Source organism: Juglans regia, chromosome 1 (assembly GCF_001411555.2).
Source record: "Juglans regia cultivar Chandler chromosome 1, Walnut 2.0, whole genome shotgun sequence".
Lineage (NCBI taxonomy): Eukaryota > Viridiplantae > Streptophyta > Magnoliopsida > Fagales > Juglandaceae > Juglans > Juglans regia.
Window position 1 is genome coordinate 36,657,375 of NC_049901.1, and position 23,376 is coordinate 36,680,750.

The 23,376-nt window shown below is 37.9% G+C and overlaps 1 protein-coding gene and 1 pseudogene across 2 annotated transcripts; both read left to right on the top strand.

Moving 5' to 3' along the window:
• Positions 1-840: 840 nt before the first annotated feature.
• On the top strand, positions 841-3,096 carry LOC109009595 (probable polyamine oxidase 5). Of its 2 annotated transcripts, none has more exons than XM_018990140.2 (2): positions 841-2,731; positions 2,840-3,096. In XM_018990140.2, exons 1-2 carry the CDS (start codon positions 1,088-1,090, stop codon positions 2,906-2,908), a joined length of 1,713 nt encoding a protein of 570 aa, XP_018845685.1. In that variant the 5' UTR covers positions 841-1,087; the 3' UTR covers positions 2,909-3,096. The 2 variants fall into 2 exon arrangements, with proteins under 2 accessions (XP_018845685.1, XP_018845694.1); XM_018990149.2 differs by having other exon boundaries at positions 843-2,751; positions 2,840-2,919.
• A 5,254-nt stretch (positions 3,097-8,350) lies between these two features.
• On the top strand, positions 8,351-16,829 carry LOC109009606 (annotated as a pseudogene).
• The last annotated feature ends 6,547 nt before the right edge of the window (positions 16,830-23,376 follow it).

Consider the following 23,376-nt stretch of genomic DNA (forward strand, 5'->3'; position numbering starts at 1 on the left):
TTGTAGAAATCGAATAAAAGTCTACATATTAACCATTGGGGAGAGTGTTCATGGTCCATTTTAGCAATAACGCAACTAAAATTATGATACATCATATGATAAGGATAAAGATAGGTTGTATGTGGAATCTCACGTTGTTTGAGAATGTGAATTTTTTACATTTTATAAGGTTTTAATGGAGATTCAATTATATTATTGACTAGTCTTTTTAGAATATAAGACATGTGGTTAATTTGAGTCTTCTATTGAGGCGTTACAAATGATTGTGATGCCTCATATGATAATGATAAGGGTAGGTAGTATATGAGTTCTCATATTGCTTAAAAATGAGAGGTTCTTGTTCTTTATAAGATTTCAATAAGACTTTAATTATACTATTAACTAATCCTTTTAAAATATAGACTATGTACTATTAATTAGTCTTTTTAAAATATATTCTTCCAACCACTGTAATTTTCTTCGTGGAGGGCTTGTCCATCTATTTAGTGAAGAATAAGGTCCATCAATTGATCAGAACCATTGCTGAAATGCTCAGTTGGTGGGCCGACCCCCAACCCAATCTACTCGACCAGGTAGGTGAAAGGCACCATCAACCTTTTATGTTTCTTGGTATCAATATATTAATATATTTCTATATTTCATTTTGCCTTGGTAACTTTGTTATGAGTTGTTTTCTTTTTTCTTTTTTTTTTTTTTTTTTTTTTCTTCTTCTTCTTGTTGGCAAAGATGTAACTGGCCTTCATAAAGTAAAATTAAGTTTGTGATATTCTGATCAGAAATGGCAATTGAATTATGGGAGACTATGAAAGGTTTATATGAGAGGGAATGATCTATATGGTATTGAGATATGCAATATTAATGGTGGACTCAAGAAAAGTGGAGCCCTGTCTTTATTAGACATAATAAAAAAAAAAAAAACAAAAAACAAAAGTAAACTATTGGCTCAGGAAACCACATGCCACGAAAACCTTATAAATCTCTGATTCAGTAACTCAATCTCACCTATAGTTCTTGACTCGGTTCTCTATATTTTTCTGATATTTTTCTCTCTATTTTTGTGCCTTCGAAAACTCGTAGAAAAGCAACAATGGTGACCAAGAAGCCAAGAATTGTGATAATTGGAGCAGGAATGGCTGGCCTTACAGCTGCAAGCAAGCTCTATACTGCCACTAGCTTCAAAGACTTGTTTGAGCTGTGTGTTGTGGAAGGTGGGAGTAGAATTGGTGGCAGAATCAACACTTCCGAGTTTGGTGGTGACCGGATTGAGATGGGCGCAACTTGGATCCATGGCAATGGAGGCAGCCCAATTTACCAAATTGCTCGAGAAAGCCATGCACTGGAGTCTGAGCAGCCATGGGAGTGCATGGACACGTGCCCTGACGAGCCCACCACCATTGCTGAAGGGGGATTTCAGCTAACTCCATCTATTGTCGAGCCTGTGGCGACCCTATTCAAGAACCTGATGGATTATGCTCAAGGAAAGTCAATCCAAGACCGTGCAGGCAGTGACTACTCTAACCTTTCAGCTAAGGCTTTGAAGATTCCTGCAAGCAATGGTGGCCAAGGAAAGCTCAGTGTCGGTTCTTTTCTACGACAAGGACTAAATTCTTATTGGGTTTGTAAGAAAGATCAGGGAGAGCTCCAAGGATATGGTAAATGGAGCAGAAGGATGCTTGAAGAAGGAGTATTTGCAATTCATGAGAACATCCAGAGGACTTATACATCAGCTGGTGATCTTTTATCTTTAGATTATAGTGCAGAAAGCGAATATCGTATGTTTCCTGGTGAAGAAATCACCATTGCCAAAGGCTACATGAGCGTAATCGAGTCCCTAGCTTCTGTTCTACCACCTGGTTTAGTCCAATTAGGCCGAAAGGTCACAAGAATTGAATGGCAGCCTGAAGAGCATGAATCTTCAGACAAGGAAAAAGTTCATGGTGCTAGGCCAGTGAAGCTGCATTTCTGTGATGGTTCCAATATGTTGGCAGATCATGTTATTGTCACGGTTTCGTTGGGAGTGCTTAAAGCCGGAATTGGGGAAGATTCAGGTTTGTTCAGTCCTCCCCTGCCTTCATTTAAGTCTGAGGCAATATCAAGGCTCGGTTATGGCCTTGTCAACAAGTTGTTTCTGCAAGTGGAAGGCGATGATTTCAACAAGTTTCCATTTCTCCAAATGGTTTTCCATAGACCTGACTCGGAATTCAGGTATAAAAAAATACCTTGGTGGATGAGGAGGACAGCTACTCTGTGGCCAATTTATAGCAATTCCCGTGTCCTGCTATCTTGGTTTGCAGGAAAAGAAGCATTAGAGCTTGAATCACTCCAAGATGAACAGATCATTGATGGGGTTTCAACAACAATCTCAAGCTTTCTATCACAACCCCACAAGCAAGTCAACTCAAACAGCCGTGAACTACGCAATGGGAACATGAATTCTATGAAAAACTGTCATGAAAGTGAAGTGAAAGTCACCAAAATACTGAAGAGCAAATGGGGTACGGATCCTTTGTTTTTGGGGTCTTACAGTTATGTTGCAGTTGGATCAAGTGGCGATGATTTTGATACGATGGCCGAGCCATTGCCAAAACATGACAATGCTGTTTCGCCTTCACTTCAAATTCTGTTTGCAGGAGAAGCAACGCATAGAACCCACTATTCTACAACTCATGGAGCTTACCTCAGTGGTCTTAGAGAGGCCAATAGGCTTCTTCATCATTATCACTGTGTTGAGGTTAAGGTTTAGGACACTTGGTAATTTTTCTTTTAATTTATTATTGGAAACTGGTTCGTATAATCTCATTCTCAATTTCATCTAAAGCATGTATCTGTTTCTTTATAGCGGCTAAGAATGGGAGGAAAAGGAAGGAAAATTATGAAGGATGAAAGAGAGAGAAGGCAACATTTTTAGGTGTACTGTAAGAACTAAAGAATTTCCTTTAATTTTTATTTTCCTTTTTTGTTTTTCTGTTGGGTTCTCTTTGTTTGTGAGCGCAGTTTTGCTGTTCATTTGATCCCTTTAGCTTCAAAGCAAACCAACTGAGATTGTGTTTGACATTTGATATTCTAAAGAAAAGAACAAGAAAGCTTTGGATCCCACCTCTCTCTCTCTCTCTCTCTCTCTCTCTCTCTCATCAGCCAAGTGTGATTTTGTTTTGTGTCGTCCAAACGACAGGATCCGATGAAACCGGCTCTTTCCAGCTTGGAGCCTCTTCACCAGGTCCTTTTCTTGACCCGAGGCTTGTTACACTGCCCACGACATTGTGCTCTTGGATCAAAACAAGCCCTTATCACTCTTTTATGAGAGAATCAAAACAAAATTCTGAGGCATTCTTCTGTTTGAATTGGATTAGACCTTTGAGTACTTGGGACAGGCAAATGAGCTGGTCACATGAAAATGAGATAGAACCACTACTCTTTAGGTTCCCCATGAAGTATCTTTCACCTACTGTATTTGCCAGTAGAGTCAATCAGAGAAGTAACCAAAGTGTCCTTTACAATGAGACAGAATTGGAGATGCTTATGGTCCTCTGATTACATTAATATTTTGTACAGAAGCTCTCTTGGATGGGACCCATTAGAATGTCAGGTCCCATTCCATTCATAATATGTTAAAAATCAGACATACATTGAAGACAGTTTGCTCTTAGTTGACAGCACCATTGGTCTATCCCACTTGCTGCCATTACATTTCTCTACAGAGCATATCCATGCTAGATATGGAAAATCAAAATGGTTATGACATGAAATTGTGACATTTCCTTTCAAACCAGACAAGCAAAAACAGAATCACATCATTTAATGCTCTAAGTTTTCCAGTGACCACAAATTTGCTGAGTCCCCCCTCCCCCAAGATTTGATTTCCTGGGTATATGTGTTTTGGTACACTAAATCATCAAATCAAGAGCCATTCATGGTGGCTCTATTATTGTAAGAATTTTCGGACTCCCCCCCCAAAAATACTGGAATGCCCCACCCCACCTGCTGTCTCCTCTTTTTTTTTTTTTTTGGCCTCCTGTGTTCTTCAATCACTCTTGGATGATTCCCCATATCACAGACCAATCAAATCGGTCACCAAGATCTTTGTCTGATTCTTAAAAAACCAATGAGAATCTCCATCCTCACCTCACCTAATGGCTAAATTGACATTTTATTACTTCCCTTTCCCCTCTGTTGCATCTAATCATCATTAGCATCACCTTTATCAACAATAGTGGCATGTTCTGTTGATAAACTCTAAATAGTTTTCAGTCAATGACACACTATTCATCTCATAAACTAAGGAAATAACCATTCACTTTTGTTGATACTCAGCTCAAGAGAACACATAAGATGTAATTAGGACAGGTTTCAAGTTAAATAAGATTAAAAAAAAATAAAAATAGAAATGCAATAAAAGCTTACTCGAAATCACCACCTAGTTGTTTATTTAGTTGGAGTTTTTGACCACTGGGCTACAAAGTGCTTTGGATTTGGGGCCATTGAATAGACGACACGTGCAAATTTGACGGTTGATAGTGTAAGATGTTACATCTCACTTCCGTATACTGTAAGCAGTTTGCATGTTCCCTTGATACTCACAAAATTTGGTCCAATTATTTCATTTTGATGGTGACTGAATGTGTTACTATGTATGAATCTCTTGAATGATACCCCAAAATAAAAGAATTCATGCATCTCTTAGTAAGATGATAGAACTCAGTTCAATTATAGAGAGTTGGGAGAGCTTGAAGAAGCTGAGTATGTATTTTCCAAAACTGCATCCATCATGACATCTTCCACCTTTGGACCACATCATTTCGTTTCCTTTAGGTGTCCCAGACCACTTTAACCTAATGATCGATGTTTTGCTTTTCCGCAAGTCTTAGATTATAAAAGTTTAATGATATTATGAGCTATCTGTCTGCTTTATTCTTTCAAAATCCGAATATCTTTTTACACTATACAGAGACCAAACTGTGCAAATGGAAAGAAAACTGATTTAAGTAAAGCTATCATGCATATTTGTATCTGACCCTTCTGCTTTAAAAAGGGCTTGTGATGATAGAAGGAGACCAAATAGAACATCTAGCATGTCTACAGATTTGTGAGAGGGAATCTAGAGTTCTAATCCTAGGGTTTATAGGGTCTTTGAATGGTTCCCAACTCCCAAATGCTCACAAGCTGATCATTCAAAATTATGGTCCTTTTTTTTTGGAATTTCTAAACAAACTCCCGTTGCAACAAAGATAATAATAATAAAAATAAAAAAAAGATTTTATGACCAAAACATTAATTTTCACTTACTCTCTCTAATCTAAGAAGAGGGTCATCTAAAATATTTGATGAAGAGATCGACATTTTCATCCTCAAGATCTTCGATTAATGAAAGCGAAAATATAGTGAGAGAGACGGCATCGACGTGCCCCAAACATTTTAAATAATTATGGTCCTATCAACACTAAAGTTTACCTAAAATCTCAGACAATGCAAAGCAACCATGGATCTGTCCTTCACAACAGTTCAAAAGCAATATCTTCTTGGATTTGCCCCGTTAATGAAAGGTTCAATAATTTCCAACCAGTTGGGAGAATCCCAGTAGAGAACAAAAACTACGATTCATAGACTTGTTGGCAAGAGGGACCTCATCAGGTAACTGTAAGAGTAAGCTGTAGGGTAATAACAAGTAATTGGGTGCTGCTACTTTTTTTTTTTTGTTCATCTGTCACTAGAAGTGTCCTACTGCAGAATCAGAAAAATCACTGAAGTTTGATATTTCATGAATCTCTGAAGCAGTTGTCCCAGTACCATCATTTTCTTGGTGCATTTACTTATATTAGTGAATAGTTTAGGAGTTGTAGGTATGGTCTGTGCCTAAATGCAGTGGGTGTGAGCTTGAGCCATTGAGAATCTGACTTGAAAAATCGATTAGGATCAGTTTATGGGGTCAGTCCAGACTCACTGACAATTTTGGGGGATCAATCTAGAAAGGATTGCTTTTCAAAGAAGCAGAAATGATGATTACCAAAGTTTGGTTCTCTGAGTCTGGACTTCAAAAGTGGACCAAGAAAAGAAACCAAGTTTGGTAAAGAAGTACGTGGCAGATGAAAGATCTAGCCACTCAATTGAATCTCTGCAACCTGCAGGTCCATTATGAGACTCCAAATTGATATTTGATTTGGGTATTTATTTATTTATTATTGTCATCCTTAATTGTATCCTAAACAAATGTGCAGCCACCTCCCTCGGCTTTGCCCCCACTCCTTTCTCAACCAAACCTGTTGTACGAGCAGGGGAGTTGCTCAGTGCTCTGTATGGAACTCCAATCTAACTGACGAACCGTGCATCCAAATCATACTAACCAACCATAATATGCCAAATTCAGATCCCAATTGATAATAATAACTAACCTAAAAATCATCTAAAACCCAATCAAAGGTCCTTTAGATTAGACCTTCAAGGCTTCAACACAACAAATCTGACCAAAAGTCTTTGGATCTGAGACTTTTTGTTGTTATAGATGCAAGACCCAAGTTGTAGCAGCAGACTAGGGAACAACACAAAATATAGAAAAAATAACCACTGATCTTTGGGGATCAGAAACCTCCAAGAATTCTTTATTAACTTTTTCAATGCAATACAAAGGAAAAGACTTCAGAATTTATAGAAGACTACGACTGTTAGTGACCATTACACATAAGGGTATTATAGTAATCCTCAATAAGTAAGTGAGGATATAAAAGTACATTGAGCCCTTAAATAGACACGTGAGTAACACATGACTTAACTAACAATTAACTAATAGACAACTTCCTTATATCTTCCTTCCTTCTTCACATGGCCTTCCCATTGCATGCTCTAAAGTGATCACAACAACTGATCTCCTCTTCAAAAGACCTTACCCACAAGGTTAGGATAATGAGCCCTCAACTGTCCTCCTCTTCAAAGGACCTTCTTCACATCGACTTTTGCATGCTCTGAAGTTATCACAAATCAAGTTCGTTCACGTCTACAGGTTCGTCCACTATAGGCGACTTGTTGCACCAAAGAGGAGGAGAAGAAGGAGATGTAAAAGAATAAAAGGAGTAGATGAGAAGACGAAGAAGAAGAAGTGCAGCTCGAAACTGGAATGAAGAGAAATGATTAGATTTTCTTTTAAAGAGTGTGCATGTGTATATATGTATGTATGTAAATATGTAAACATATAATCCCGGTGGCTCTTCCTTGGGAGTGCAGACTCGGGAAGAAGGAGGGAACATCTCAGGTGGGGAGGTCTGTAAGACTAAGTTTTCTATTGTTTCATGGGAAAGACCCTACGAGTTGGTTATATAAGAGAAACAAGTTCTTTTCTTTTCGCAATACCCTACCGCAATATCTTACCACAACACCGAATTTGCTTAGCTTCTTTTCCTATAGAAGAGTACGCCCTCATTTGGTTTCAAGACTTAAAAGAGTCCGGACAACTAACTGATTGGGACTCCTTAGTTAAGTCCCTATTACTTCGGTTCAGCCCTAATACTTATGATAACTCCATGGAGGCATTGATTAGACTCAGGCAAGGAAGCTCTATTGAAGAACATAAGGCACAATTTGAGTCCTTATCTAATAGATTGAGGGGGCTTTCGGACCCTTACAAATTAAGTTGTTTCTTAAGTGGCTTAAGAGATTAGATTAGATTCCCAGTGAGAATGTTTAGTTCCTCAACCTTAGCAACTACATACAGTCTGGCTAAGATTCAAGAGGAAAACCTCAACCTAGCCAAGAGACACTACAAGGCACCCAACTACCCTTCACCCGAACCTGAGTTGCTTAAAAACCCCACCCCACATGAAAACAATTTATTTGTTGCACGAAAAAGTAACCTGCCTATCTATAAAATCAACCAAGCTCAAATGAAAGAAATGAGAGAAAATGGCTTGTGTTATTATTGTGACACCAAATAGAACCCAGGGTATAAGTGTCAAAACCCTAGGTTGTATTTATTAGAGGAGGTGTTGACTGGATATGATGAAAAATGGGTACCTGGTGAGGACCAAATTGAGAAGGAAGCCACAAGATTAATGGGGGAATTAAACAACCTTGAGATATACTTGCATTCTTTGATAGGGTCTCATAACCCCAAGACAATAAGAGTCAAGGGGACAATGGCACGACTTGGGTTACCATCCTTATTGATACCGGTTCTATCTATAACTTCCTAAACCCTATTGTGAAAAGAACTACCCTTACTTAAGTGATTCCTAAAATAGTTAATGCGAGAGTGATCAATGGGTGATCTGCTTTTCAGTGATTGAAAAAGTAAGGGGTAATGGTGAAAATCCAAAACATTATGATTACTTTGGATTTTCATGTGTTAGTACTTGCAAGGTGCGACATGGTGATAGGGGTTCAATGGCTATGGAAACTTGGGTCCATTTTATGGAACTTTGAAAATCTCGCCATGCAGTTTATTTACCAAGAAAAGGTAGTTACATTCAAGGCCTTAACACAAGTCCACTTAAGGCCATAACAAAAGGCCACTTAATTGAGGAGGGGTCATTACATTAAGGTAATAAATTAGAGAAAAAAGAGGTGTTTTTACATGTTCTGGAAGAGGAGTATTTTAGGAGTCTAAGGGATTACCCCCTACCTGAGCTAATGACCATGCTATTAACTTGTTGCCTAGTACCAAACCAATCTCAATAAGGCCTTACTGATACCATTATTACCAAAAAGAGGAAATTGAAAAAATAGTGAGGGAACTTTTAAATTCAAGGGTTATACAACCTAGTCAAAGTCTTTACCCCTCACTCGTTCTTTTGGTAAGAAAGGTAGATGGCTCATGGAGATTATGCATGGATTATAGAGGGCTGAATTAGGCCACCATCAAGGATAAATTCCCCATTCTAGTTGTGGAAGAGTTAATGGACGAATGATATGTAGCTGTGATTTTTTTCAAGTTGGAATTGAGGTCTAGGTACAATCAAATAAGGGTCAAACCAGAAGATGTTTCTAAGACAATATTTTGAACTCACGAGGGTCACTATGAATTTATAGTGATGCCCTTTGGGTTGACAACACCCCTCCACCTTTCAAAGTTTAATGAATGAGATATTTAGACCTTACATTCGAATATTTATGTTGGTGTTTTTTGACGACATGCTAGTTTATAGCAAAAGTGAAAAGGAGCATAGAGAACATTTGAAATTGACATTGGACACCTTCAGACAACACCGACTTTATGCTAAACACAACAATTGCAGATTCGGTAGCCTACCTTGGTCATTTAGATTCAACAAAGGGGGTTAGGGCGGATCCAAAAAAATTGGCCACCACGAGGGATTGGCCACTCCTAATTCCTTTAAAGGCCCTAAGGGGATTTTTGGGATGAACTGGTTATTACTGGAGATTTATAAAAGGGTACGGAGGTATTGCTGCCCCACTTACAGATATGTTGAAAAAGAATAGCATTGAATGGACAAGAAAATCTAAGGTTGCTTTTTATGACTAGAAGGAGGCTGTGGTGCAACTCCAGTGTTAGCACTACCCGATTTCTCTTTTCCCTTTATGATTGAATGTGATGCATCGAGTTCAGTGGTGGGGGCTGTTTTGATGCAGAAGGGAAGACCCTTGGCATTTTTCAGCCAATCATTGAAGGGTAGAACTAAAGAGATGTCGACCTATGACAAATAATGGTATGCTATTGTGACAGCGGTGCAAAAGTGGAAACCATATATATTGGGGTAGCCCTTTGTGGTAAGGACTAGCCAGCAAAGTTTAAAATATTTGCTGGATCAAAAGGTAAGCAACCCTGTCCAGCAAAAGTGAGTCACTAAATTGTTGGGGTATAATTTACTGGTGGAATACAAGAAGGGGAATGAGAATAAGGTGGCTGATGCCTTATCTCAAAAGGAGGCTGAAGAGAAGTGTTCTCTTTCTTTGATTTCATTTCTCACCATGACTGGATGGATGAGTTAAAAGAGGTGTATGAGCATCATGAAATTTTCAATAGCTAATAAAATAGTGCAAGGATAGAAAACTATCTCCAGTGTATTCTGTGAGAGGGGAGCTACTTTTGTATAAAAACAGACTCTACATTTCCTGACAAGGATCATTTAAGGCCAAGTTGCTAGAGTTGATGCACAACAGTCAGTGGGGAGGCCACTAGGGGTATAACAAGACCATCCACAGGGTTAGAAAGGAGATTTACTAGCTAAGTTTGAAAAAAAAGGTTAAGCAGTTCATAAGGGGCTGTGATTTATGCCAAATGGTTAAAATTAATAACACCACGCCTAGTGGGTTACTACAGTCCTTTCTTATATCCCAACAACCATAGGCTCACATTACCATAGATTTTATCGATGGACTGCCTAACTCTCAGGGTTTCAATAGCTTATGTGTAGTCATGGATAGGCTCACCAAGTATGCCCACTTCACCCCTCTCAAACACCTCTACACTGCACAAAAAGTGACTGAGTTATTTTTGAAGGATGTCTTCAAGCTGCATGGCCTGCCCTTGTCCATTTTTTCAGATAGGGAAAACACTTTTACAAGTAGGTTTTGGCAGTATATTTTCACTCTTCAAGGAGTGTAAACTCTTCAAGGAGTGTAAATAGACATGAGCATTGCCTACCATCCTCAAACTGATGGTCAACAAGGCAATGGAAAACTACCTTAGGTGCTTCTCGGGAGATAGGCCTAAGGATTGGTCAATCTGGGTCCCTTTTACTTAGTGTTGGTACAATTCCACCCTACACCACTCAACAAAGCTCATACCGTTCAAAGACTTGTATGGATGTTCTCCACCAAGGCTCCTCAACTACATTCAGAGCACTACCAGACTGGAAACTGTGGAATCAGATTAACTGACAAGGGACCAAATGTCACAAATTCTTAAACATAATTTACACAAGACCTAAGAAAGGATGAAAAAAAACACTTAAGACCTCAAAAGGAAAGAACATGAGTTCAATATAGGTGATTGGGTATACTTGCACCTCCAGCCCTATCGACAAGTTTCCATCTCACACTGTTGTGACCTTAAGCTGTCTCCAAGGTATTAAGGCCAGTTCGGATCTCAAACTCATCTCAATTCATTTTATCTAATCATTATAACTTTTTCAAATCTCAACACAAAATATAATAAACAATTCAACCTTTTTTAAATTCTAAAATAATAATAATATTAAAAAATTATATTTTAACAATATTTTATTCAACTTTCAACTTTTATCTCATCTCAACTCAACTCAACTCAGTTCAATATCCAAACACAACCTAAGACTCATTCCATGTCCTTCAAAGGGACAAATATGTGGCCAATAACTGGATCTATCTCCCACTACAAGGATACTTCCCACATTTCACATATCTCAGCTTAAGAATCGAGGCTAAGTTCATAGTAATACCTAAGCTTCCACCCATGGATTCCATTGGGGCCTTGAAGCCAGAGCTAGAAGAGGTCTTGGGTTGCTGATTGACCAAGGTTAACGGCCAAGCACAACCGAAGCTCCTCATTTGGGGGCAAGGGTAGAAGATTGAAGAGGCTGCATGGGAATCATATCAGCACCTCAAGAAAGCCTATCCGCACCTTGTGGGTAAGATCTTCTAAGAGGGAGGGTCTGTAACACATCTATTGTGCAAAGCCGGAGGACACAGACCATGGAAGTATTAGGAAACTGATGGTCGAAGTACAAGAGCTGATTAGTTGAGTTTAGTTTAGTTTACTTCATTTGTGGGTGTGGGCCATTATGTTATTTCCTATTATGTTATTTTGTGGGTTATTAAGACTTTTATGTTTGTAGTTTCTCCGTGTATCACGGGCCCGTAAGGTAGAGTAACAAGTATGGTCAAGTGGAGTGATGAAGAAAGAGAGGTAGACGAGAGAGGGACGACGGGGGCATGCATTGGGCTGGCAGCGAAAACTCACAGAGGGTGAGAGAGAGAGAGAGAGATGTATTGGGGCGCTGGAGAGGAGACGAGGGGAAAACGTTTTCGGTGTTTAAGGGGTATGTGGGCTAGGCTTTGGGCCTTAATTTACTCAAAGTTGGGCTTGAAATGGGCTGAACTTGGCTTCAAACAGATCTGGGTAATGACATGGTATATAGTTCGGTGCTTTATAAGATTACATGCAATGGTAAATGCTTGAACTCGAAAATACAAATAAGAAGTGGAGTTTGGGTCCTTGTTTGAGGTGAAGTGATCTGTTGTACTGAATCATAATCTCCATGTTGGGGTTAGTTATTGTAGGTGTTGGATTCTACTTGGACTTGTTCAAATCCTTTGGCTGATACAGATCCTCAATCTAGCTATAATTAGAAGTAGAATTAGGAATATTAATTCTAATTAAAACCAGCTAGAGTATTTTACATGTTTATCTTTATACCGATATGATAAGCGATCACATAGATGTATATATAGATATTAATACGTCAAATAGATGTATATATAGTTATTGAAACGTCAAATGGATATATATAGCTATGTGATGATGACTGATGAGAGAGCATGCGCTGTAATCAAACATCAGTTTTGGTAGTATAAATAGTAGGGACGTCATCCAATCTCTAACATGCATGCAAATTTAAGATTCGTCAGTTATGGCGGACAAAGTAGTTAAAACCAACGTATTTTGCATGCTTGTCTTGCTGATAATCTCATGCGCTTTCACCGTAGCAGTGGCGACAGTCTCGTACGACAACAAAGCGATCCTCATCAATGGAAGAAGAAGAATTCTTATCTCAGGATCCATTCATTACCCACGAAGCACTCCTGACGTACGTACCATTCGAATGCAAACTTCATTCTTCTTCTGTTTAGACATGGCTTAATTTATGGTTTCTTTGGTGAATATATACAGATGTGGCCTGGTCTTATTCAGAAGGCTAAATTTGGAGGGTTGGATGTCATCCAGACCTATGTCTTCTGGAATGGGCATGAGCCTTCTCGAGGGCAGGTAAACCATGATAAAACAAATGTCATCCTATCTAGTTTGATTTATTTACTTCAAATTTATTTGCCTTTTTCATCCATTTTCTCTGTGTTCTACAGTACAATTTCCAAGGGAGGTATGATATAGTTCGTTTCATAAAACTAGTCCAGCAAGCTGGTCTTTATGTGCACCTTCGAATTGGTCCCTACGCATGTGCGGAGTGGAATTTTGGGTAAAGACATAACAACTCTGCACTACATACATATATAGAAGAAGATTTTTTGTGACAGTGATTTAGATTAAACATTCTGATTTTAATGAACTTGTTCAGGGGCTTTCCTGTTTGGTTGAAGTACATTCCTGGTATTGCCTTCAGGACGGACAATGGGCCATTCAAGGTAAGAGATATGGGTGCTTGTAATTAATTAATGTTCATTTGAAATATGTTAAAATTCACTTTTTGTGATATTCTGTCATGTATAACTAATTAAGTGATTATTTTTGACATTTCTTATTAAAGGCTGAAATGCAAAGATTTACCACAAAGATCGTCGATATCATGAAGGCAGAAAGATTGTTTGAACCCCAAGGAGGCCCAATAATCCTAAGTCAGGTATGTAAGACATATACATACATGCACGTATCTATGTGTATAACAATGAACATGAACCTAAATAGCTGCTACTAGGCCTTATTTTCCATTTCATTTTCTGTGGAATTGGCTCATTCAGTCAGGCAGTTTTTATAATCTTCTTCATTGCTTGTCTATGGCAGATAGAAAATGAATACGACGAAGTGGAATACGAAATTGGTAAGCCTGGAGTTGCTTACTCGAGATGGGCAGCTGCAATGGCTGTGAATCAACACACTGGAGTCCCATGGGTCATGTGCAAGCAACAGGATGCTCCTGATCCAATTGTAAAACTTCTTATAACATTTCTCTGCATGGCATTTAAAACTTTTGAATGTCTTAAGCTTATATTCTTTCTGTTCATATTACAGATAAACACTTGCAATGGTTTCTACTGTGAAAACTTCACTCCAAATAGAAACTATAAACCCAAAATGTGGACAGAACTCTGGACTAGCTGGTAATTTTTTTAATTCTCTCCAACATATTATGACCTTTTGATGTTATAATTAATTTCACTGAAGCTCTAGCTCTATGTAATTCTTACAACCAGGTTTACGGAATTTGGTGGTCCAAATCCATATAGACCGGTAGAAGACATAGCCCTCGCAGTGTTAAAATTCATACAAAATAATGGCACATACTTTAATTATTACATGGTGAGTCAATCCTTCCTAATATATGTCTACAAGTAAATCCATCCAATTGGGGTTTGATTAGAAGAAATCATGCTCAGAGTTCTATTTTCTTTGTCCAATTTCACTGTAGTATCATGGGGGAACAAATTTCGGCAGGACTGCTGGGGGTCCATTTGTTGCCACTAGTTATGATTATGATGCTCCACTTGATGAATATGGTGAGATTTCATGAATAGAAAGAAACCTTCATATTTCATGCAGAATTCTATAATCTTTGTTGATTGTCTCTATGCATGTCAGGGCTACCTAGAGAACCAAAATATACCCATTTGAGAGACTTGCATTTGGCCATCAAGCGTGCTGAACCAGCTCTAGTATCCTCAAATCCCATGGTCATGTCACTTGGGAGAAATCAAGAGGTATTCATCTATACAGATTGCCAAATCCTAAATATTTAAGTCCTTTTTCTGCTTCTCTGTGTTTGTGTGCAAGCAAGCACTTTTGTTACAGTCGAAGTTCTATTCCTGGTTCTTGGTTCTTTACTGCATACTAATTTGGGACACAATTCTTTTATTCATTACAAGGCTCATGTTTTCAAAGCACGTGGGCTTTGTGCTGCATTCCTATCAAATTACGACCAAAGATATTCTGTAACTGTGAACTTTGGAAATGGTCGTTACAATCTGCCTGCTTGGTCCATCAGCATTCTCCCTGACTGCAGAACTGAAATTTTTAACACAGCAAAGGTAAGAAAAAAAAAATACCCTTGTTCATGATCTCTTATTTACTTAATCGTTGTCTTTCAAGATTGGACTTTTGGATTCAACCCTAGCTTGTTAAGTTTGAGAACATATCGAGCTAGTGAGACCAAAAGAATTAGTTTCAACTAGTGAAATTCTCGTCTATTCTGTTTTCAGACACGTCTTCATGGCTCGCATAAGAGTATGGTGCCGGTGATGGGATCCTTCTGGTGGCAGTCATTCACTGAAGCTGTTGCCACTCCTGCTGATAAAGGTTCATTCACAGCAGATGGATTAAAGGAGCAACTAAGCGTCACCTGGGACACCACTGACTATTTGTGGTACATGACAGAGTGAGTGACATGGAACCTCAAATAATGTTGTCGTGATCAATTGCTAAACTATCTTTATCACTTTTGGATCTGATCTTTTGTCCCCACAGCGTGACTATAAACGCAAATGAAGGATTTCTAAGAACCGGAAAGCTTCCTGTCCTCGGTATACAATCTGCAGGCCATGCTTTGCAAGTTTTCGTCAACGGCCAATCAGTAGGTACGCATTTTTTTGCCCATACGATAGAAGTTTTGAGAAATAAAGCTCATGCTAGCTCTATTCTACTAACTCATGGATTTTCTACTCTTTGGTAGGAGTTGCTTATGGGAAAGCTGAAAATCCAAAACTATCATTCTGGAAAGCAGTGAATCTAAGAGTGGGCGTCAACAAGATTGCTTTGTTAAGCGCTACTGTTGGACTTCAGGTCAGTATTTCCATTCATGATCAGTCTACTCCTTTTGCAAAACATTCTTGGTTGCACAAGAACCACACATTTATCTTCTTTGGTCGTTATGCATCTAGTTTTTGTTGATTTCAGAATATCGGCCTGCATTTTGAGTCATGGAATACCGGAATTCTTGGCCCGGTCACCTTGTCGGGTGTCAATGCTGGAAAATGGGACATGTCACGTTGGAAATGGTCCTACAAGGTTTGTTTCCTCCATAGCCTCCCTCACTGATCTCAAATGTCACTTCCCATCATACCGAAAAAAAATATGGAATTCAAAACTTATACACCAGCAACATGAATCATTCATATATAGAGCCTCAGTAGTAAAAAGGCACCTGAAGTTTTCAAAGAAAATCAATTCACAATTGAGCCATAAAAACAGTTCTCCACAGTAACTTGTGGAATGAATCAGTGTCTAAATAACATATGCCATGTGAGATGAAGCCTGTATGCATGCTAACATGAAAGCAATACTCACCTGTGTGCATGATTTTGAACAGAAAGGTCTACACGGTGAAGATATGGGTGTTTTTTCATCTAGAGGAAGCTCCTTTGTGAGATGGGCAGGAGGAGCAGGACTGGTGACAAGGCGCCCTCTGACATGGTACAAGGTAATTAGAACGATCCTGCTACCCAGATAATGGCTTTTTGAATTCTAGTCCTCCGGAATTTGGGGCAAAAATATGCAAGTTTTTCTAGAAATATTGACTTCATTATTGGTATTTTCAGACTGCTTTTGATGCCCCACAAGGAAATGAACCATTGGCTCTAGATATGAGCAGCATGGGAAAAGGTGAGGTATGGATAAATGGCCAAAGCATTGGGCGCCACTGGGCTGCAAACAAAGCATATGGTAGCTGTGGCACATGCAGTTATACTGGATATTACAATGAAAAGAAATGCCAAAGTGATTGTGGGAGCTCCTCTCAAAGATGGTGAGAGGAATTATTTTAATAGTTCTTAAAATCAAACCTAATTGCATCCACATCTCTGCAACTTGGAATAGATTTCTTTCTAATAAGGTTTGTTAATTACAGGTACCATGTTCCACGCTCATGGCTGAGCCCAAAGGGTAACCTATTGGTCGTGCTTGAAGAATGGGGTGGTGACCCAAGAGGAATTTCTTTGGTCAGAAGAACAGGATAAAATACCTCTTTGGGGGGAAAATCATCGTTTGGTTGGATTTATTGATTCATTTACTACAGCTTATGGAAAGATAAAAGCTACTTATTTCCTCTTCTATAATTTCCCTCCTGAAATTCTCATCTCTATCGTCCAACTGTATCTCACACTTCTTAATATATCAATCTAAATCCCCGTTCATTTATTTCCATGACCATAGATTTATGGCAGAAAATCTACCCACACGTGCCACAAAGTCTCTATCATTCATGTCTCATGTCTTCACATGCTATCACGTGCTGAAATTTCTGTCCTCTGAGTCTAGAAATCTTTTAGTTTATGGTACCTTAAAATACAAAAAATATAGACTGCAAAACATGGAGGTAAAAAGAAAAGAAAAAAGAGTATAGATTCTTCGCTGGTTTAGGTAATTTGCTAGGAAACGGTTTCATCTCATTTTATTTTATTTTATTATTATAAATTTTTTAAACTTTTATATAAAATATAATAAATAATTTAATTTTAATCTAAAATTATTTTATCTTATTTCTCTATTCAAATTGGGCTTAATTGTTTTCAGCTTGTTACGAGTATGGTTTAAAGCCTCACATATTTTCTTGGACTGTTGATCAAGGCCCATATTCAGCACGTTATCTGCCTAGTTTTGGGCCTAGGCTCATTTATTGCCCATTTTTTAAACTCAAAACTTCAGAAATTTTTATCTTGAATTTAATGCGAGATGTTAGAGTAAAAAGCTTTAAACATTTTTAAACTTTGTGTTTTATTATTATCCCTTCCATTCCACTTAAAGAATTATTTAGAATTATCCTCAATTATCTTATAAATCTCAATTATCTTATAAATAAGAGTAGTATGTGATGTAAAATTATCTTCAAATCTATCGCAAATGGTATTTTTTTATGTTTTTTGTAGAAGTGACTTATCTCGGCCAAGAATGGATCGGTCTTTAAAAAGAAATCTCTTCTTTTATTTTCTTTTTAAATCTCACGAAACCTTATTCAACTATTTTGTAAATGTAACCCAGAAAATGACCTTAAATCAATACAATTGCAGCCTTCATATTGGCAAAGGAAGAACTATTCTTTGTCACGACTTACTACTTGCCCAACTCAAAAGCAATTCCATGTCATACCCTCATCAAATTGGTCGATTAATATGGACATCAAAGGCCTACTTTGATCATTTGAAGTTGGAAAAATCTAAAAAAATCATTGAAATGAAATGTGATTATCACATCAAATCGCATAATGGTCTGTTTTGAGCAAAAAATACCATTGTCTCCTAAATTTTCACAATGGAAAGGATCCTCCGGCAACTAATTTGTAATATTAACAAGCTCTTTATGATATGTTTACTTCTATATTCAATCCAAAATACTTAAAGAAAAATGAGGGAAAGAGGAAGAAAAAGCTTTGATTACTTTATGCATAACCAAACAGAGTAGCCTCTAGCTTAATACATAGTAGTTGACCCTAGACGTTCCCTCTCTTCTTTGTGATTGTCGCTCACTATTGCAACCCAAGCCTTGCCCCACCACCGGACATCACACAAAGCCGTTAATAAGTCCTCTCTCTCTCTCTCTCTCTCTCTCTCTCTCTCTCTCTCTCTCGTGTCTCCTTCTATTTCCTCTGTGAATTCATTCTGCCCCCGCCTCACGCTAGTAAGTCTCCATCCATCCCTCCCATCCATCTCTCTTTTCTCTCTCTTCATATGTGTCTCTCACTCTCTCGATTTGCTAGCCCGTCTCCTGCCCCTCTCTTTGCTAGAACACTGTGTTGTAGCAGCCACCCCCATCACACACTGTCACTACCAAGCTGCTTACTCATTAAGCACCACTCTCCACCAAGGGCCTCATGCCTAAGCCTCATGTTGTTTATCCAATATTCTTGTTGTCATCACTGCTCCTCCTGACCACGAGCACGCCATCGGCAAGCGCCTTAGTCCTTATCTCTCTCCCTCTCTTTCCGTCTCAATCTCTCTCTCTCGGTATCTCTTTAACTCTCTCTCAATCTCTCTTTGCTTCATTGCAATGCTAGTGATCACCATGTTTCCATGGCACCATCGAGTACCACCCACATACCATTAGGCTAAGCCACTCCACAACAAACACAAATAGCTCCCCTATATCGGCTAGTCACAAACCCTCCCTTTACATTGCAGTGGTCTGCTATGGATAGAATATCTCCTCTATGCCACCTCAACGCCATCGATCCAAGTTCGATAAGATGCTCAATGGTCACTCTTTTTACTGTGTAATTTTTGGTCCATCTATGGCTAGTTTGGGTTATTGATCTTGTTATATTTTCAGCCTCTCACAATTAAATGCTCAAACAAGAATCAATTAACGTAGTTGTAATATGCAATTTAATATTGAATATTAGACAACCAAATCCAAGAAAATATGTACTCATGCAAGATCAGAAATAAAAACAACAAGAATAATAAAAGAAATGCAAAATCAACACAGGAAATTACGTGGTTCGACTCTAATGGTCTACATCCACGGCAAGAACAGTCTAGGAGTCTTTATTATTGAAGAATGCATCAAAGAACTTGAGTTTTTGATCACTTACAATCATAGATCATCGTACAAAATATTCACTGGCTTCCTCGTATTAAACTCTAACGAAACCATACCATCTTGTATACTTGATCATCTCCTCAAGTTTCAAATTTGATCTTGAAAAACTAGGGTTTTGAAAAAAAAACCCCTTTGTTTCTCTCCAAAACAGCGAGCGGCGTCGAAATGAAAAGTAAAGTTCTTTTTCCTTCTGCTTTTCTTTTTCGTCCCGTAGGCTATAGCCTTTTATATATAAACTCAAATATTACAACTTTGCCATCACTCAATATTACAACTTTGCCATTAATCAATTTACAAAAAATGCAATTAATGAAAATACAAACTTAAAACTTGACACATTTTCAACAGATCTAATATGAGATTTCTAAGAGTTTGAGGTGGAGTTTGGTCATGCTGCTTGAAATTACCCAAGTACTCTTGATTATGCATGTTAATGCTGAACAAAAGCTATTAGCACAGATTAGTAACCAATATAAAATATTAAAAGTATTAACACACTAATTTGGTTACGAAGGGAAACCTTTTGAAAAACTGCTCAAAAGTAAAACCCAAGAAAACCAGTTTTATTGATTGAGAATATTACAAGTAAAACGTTTACAAAACCTTTATAACTAGACAAGTTTATCCAAGACAAGCGACCCGCTTGTCTTCTACCGCCAGAACCTCTGACGCTCTCCAATCTTTGTCTTTCTTACTGGAACCTCCAGTAGTTGAACTTGAACACGACAACTTCTCCTTGAAGTATGCTCTCACTCAATCTCACGGACTGAGCTTTTTGAAAAATCCTTCTTTTAAGAATTTTCTCTTACACGATCTCTTGAAATTCTACCCAGATCTTCAAGCTCTCAATATTGTGAATATGTGTTGTTCAAGTGTATTTCTAAAACCCTCGGCCGACTCTTCTATAAATAGGAAATATTGTGATTGATTTGGAGAATGACTCTGTTGACAGGTTTATCCAGAATCTCAACCAGATATGTTGCTAACTATTTGCAAACATCCCAGACTGGATCACTTCTTTTGGATTGCATCGAGTTCAAATATGCTTCAGTTTCTTCAATAAAACTTGCGTCTTTATCTCTTCAACTGACTCTTAGACTCGAAACATACATAGGACTCTTGTAGACTCTTATCTTATAATATAAAAAAAATTTGATAAGAGTTACAATTCAAACACTTATTTTTATCGGATAACTTCTATTCAAATACTCATCCTTATCGGATGCAATCCTAGAGTTCTATTTAAAATTACATTCATCTATAATTCAAATTTAAATACAAACTCACATAATCCTAACCAAACATAAATTACATTTACAATCTCCTCATTTGGCTGATTGATGACAAAAATATATATTGGATGAATGTGATTTAAACCTGCAAAAACAACTAATCAAACCACCAACAAAGATCTCATATAGACAATTATACTTCATATAAAAAAAAATCATCATAGGCAAAATGTTTGAAGTATCACAATGAGTCTTATCGTAACCACACACATATCAGTTTAATGTAGCAAGTGAAATCAAAATAAGAAAATCAAAATCATTGTTCAATATGCAGACCAAACTAAAAAAAAAAACTTTTCAAAAAAAAAATAATAAAAGGTGGTGGTGGTGGTGTCCGCATTCTATCTGCACTGCCCTGCTACTCCATCTGCTAACAGATTCATCCCATCTCCCTCTATATGTTGTCAGCATCAGTCAGAATCTAATTTTTCTTCTTTTTTAGGTGGATTTACTGTCTTTAGAATCTGATCCACATCCAGAACAACTTGCTGCAGCCTATCATTCACCTTCTCTGACTCATCTTGTAGGTCTGCTAACATTTGTTCCATTTTTTCTTCCCATTTATCCACAAAAGAATCAAATTTTGACTGCAAAATCTGAAGTTGTTCCAAGCACTTCAATGGATTTTCCTGGGGTAGGATGGAAAGATGTGGATGCCTCAGCATGACTTCTTTTCTTTTCACTAACCATAGCTTCTGACTTGGTGACCGCTTTAGAAAATATCTTCCCATACATCTTTATTATGGCATTTGTGCTCCTTAAAAGAACTTTAGTAATTCTGGCCAACTTCGTGATGAGACCTCCAAATGGTAAATTTTTCTTGTCTGTCATGTCAGCCCTAGCCTTGGAAATAACATCAATAATATGGGAGGGAAGATCTATAGGTACACCTTTAACTAGAGCATACATAAACTGGACTTTTTCAATTGTCAACTCGGTATGCCTAGTGATGGGCCAAAGATTTGTCAATACAACTTTGGCAATGAACCTATATTTATGGAGCATTGACTTCATAGAGATTTTATGAGTCATCGGGGGCCATGCTGGTGCGTTGGACTGAGCAAACAAATCTTTCATTTGGGCTTTTGATGGGGTCCCCATAACCTTGTATGGAAAACTTGGATTTTCCACACTAGGGTGTTCATAGAACTCTCTAATAATCTCTGGAGTTATGATCATGTCAACATCCCTAACATTGGATGTAATGAAATTATTGTCCACACTCAGTAAAGAGTTAGCATAAAATTCCCTCACAATTTCAATATAGGGGGCAGGGGCTCCCTCAGTAATTTTCTCCCATCTCTGTCAGCAAATATGTGAGTAATGAATTCAAAAGCAGGGTCATTCACATCACTTAAAGTTACCTCTCATTCTCCAAGAACATTCCCCTTGGAGAACACAATCTTGTAGGCTGTCTCTACTTCCTTATTAACAAATTTTGGTGGTTTTGATCCTTTGGTAGGAAGCTTTGATATACTCCCCACTCCTTCAGAAGGGACAGATTCTTTATCTGCTGCCTTGGATTTTTTTACAAGAGTTCTTTGGAGTTCTACATGAGAGTGAGATTCTCCCTCACTAGAGGAATTTAATGGAGGTGTTTTGCTATCAAACTTCGCTTTCTTTGCAATTGACTTGTATTTCATCTACAAAAAGAAAAAAAAATCATTTCTAAGCATGATAAATACGCAATGTAACAAAGTAACCAGATTCACTTTTCTCCCAACATATCGACGTAACAGGGCCAAGAATGTGAAGATAATTCTAAAAAACTAATCCAATCACACACGTGTTTTTAGGAAATTATCCGGAAAGCACATACATGTTTAGCGATTCTTACCAGACGAGGAAAATATCTAGACCTAAGCACAGGACTAACAAAACACAGGATGGACGACGACAACATTGAGAAAATAACCAAACAGACTCACATGCAGCCTTTGTTCATTACCTTCTACAACAAGAAACCACCACGAATGCTTTTCAAAGCATTATTTAACCCTTTCAAAAAGATTTTCAAGTCTTAAGCCAACTAGGTTTTTGAAAGATTTAAGAGATCTTTAAGGAATCAGAGATTGAGAGAACCCAAAAAAGAGAACTAAAATAACGAAAACTTAATAAATGCATTCCGAAGAGAAGACTTACCTTGATTTTGTGCAAAAGATAAACACAAATTTCTTGAGATGCACGGACTGAATATGATACGTTTCTCTCTATGGGTGTATCGGAGAAGACAAACAGAGTGAATAGAGGAGAGAATCGAGGCTTAATGGTGATTAAAGGTAATTGACGTGTAGTTAATGCTGCAAAGCAGCTTTTTAATTTCCTGCCCAAAACCTGGAACGTGCCATGCACGCAGGCCCCCCATTTTCCAACATGTAGAGTATGCCTTAGAGGTAACACCCCACTCTTATTCTAGTTACTCATGCCCCTTTTCTTTGTTTTCAATTTTTTTTTTTTTAAGAAAACAATTTTAAAGAACCTGAAAAGCAAAAATATCATGTATTTCTTTTATTCACAAAGCTTAGACCTTTTTGAGTAATTTCCTTATCCAAGCTTTGTTACACTCAACACTTAGGAGAAGTATTCCTTATTGGTCAGTCTTCACAATTGAGCATTTTTCTTAATTGATGACCTGCCAAGAATTCGGGAATTAAGACCAAAGGCCCAGCTTAGAACAAACAA

What these genes read in the sequence shown, in the direction of transcription:
- LOC109009595 (XM_018990140.2), top strand. Translation starts at nt 1,088, where the DNA reads ATGGTGACCAAGAAGCCAAGAATTGTGATAATTGGAGCAGGAATGGCT. An exon ending in ATCATTATCACTGTGTTGAG is followed by an intron (nt 2,732 to 2,839) that starts GTTAAGGTTTAG and finishes GTTTCTTTATAG; the next exon opens with CGGCTAAGAATGGGAGGAAA.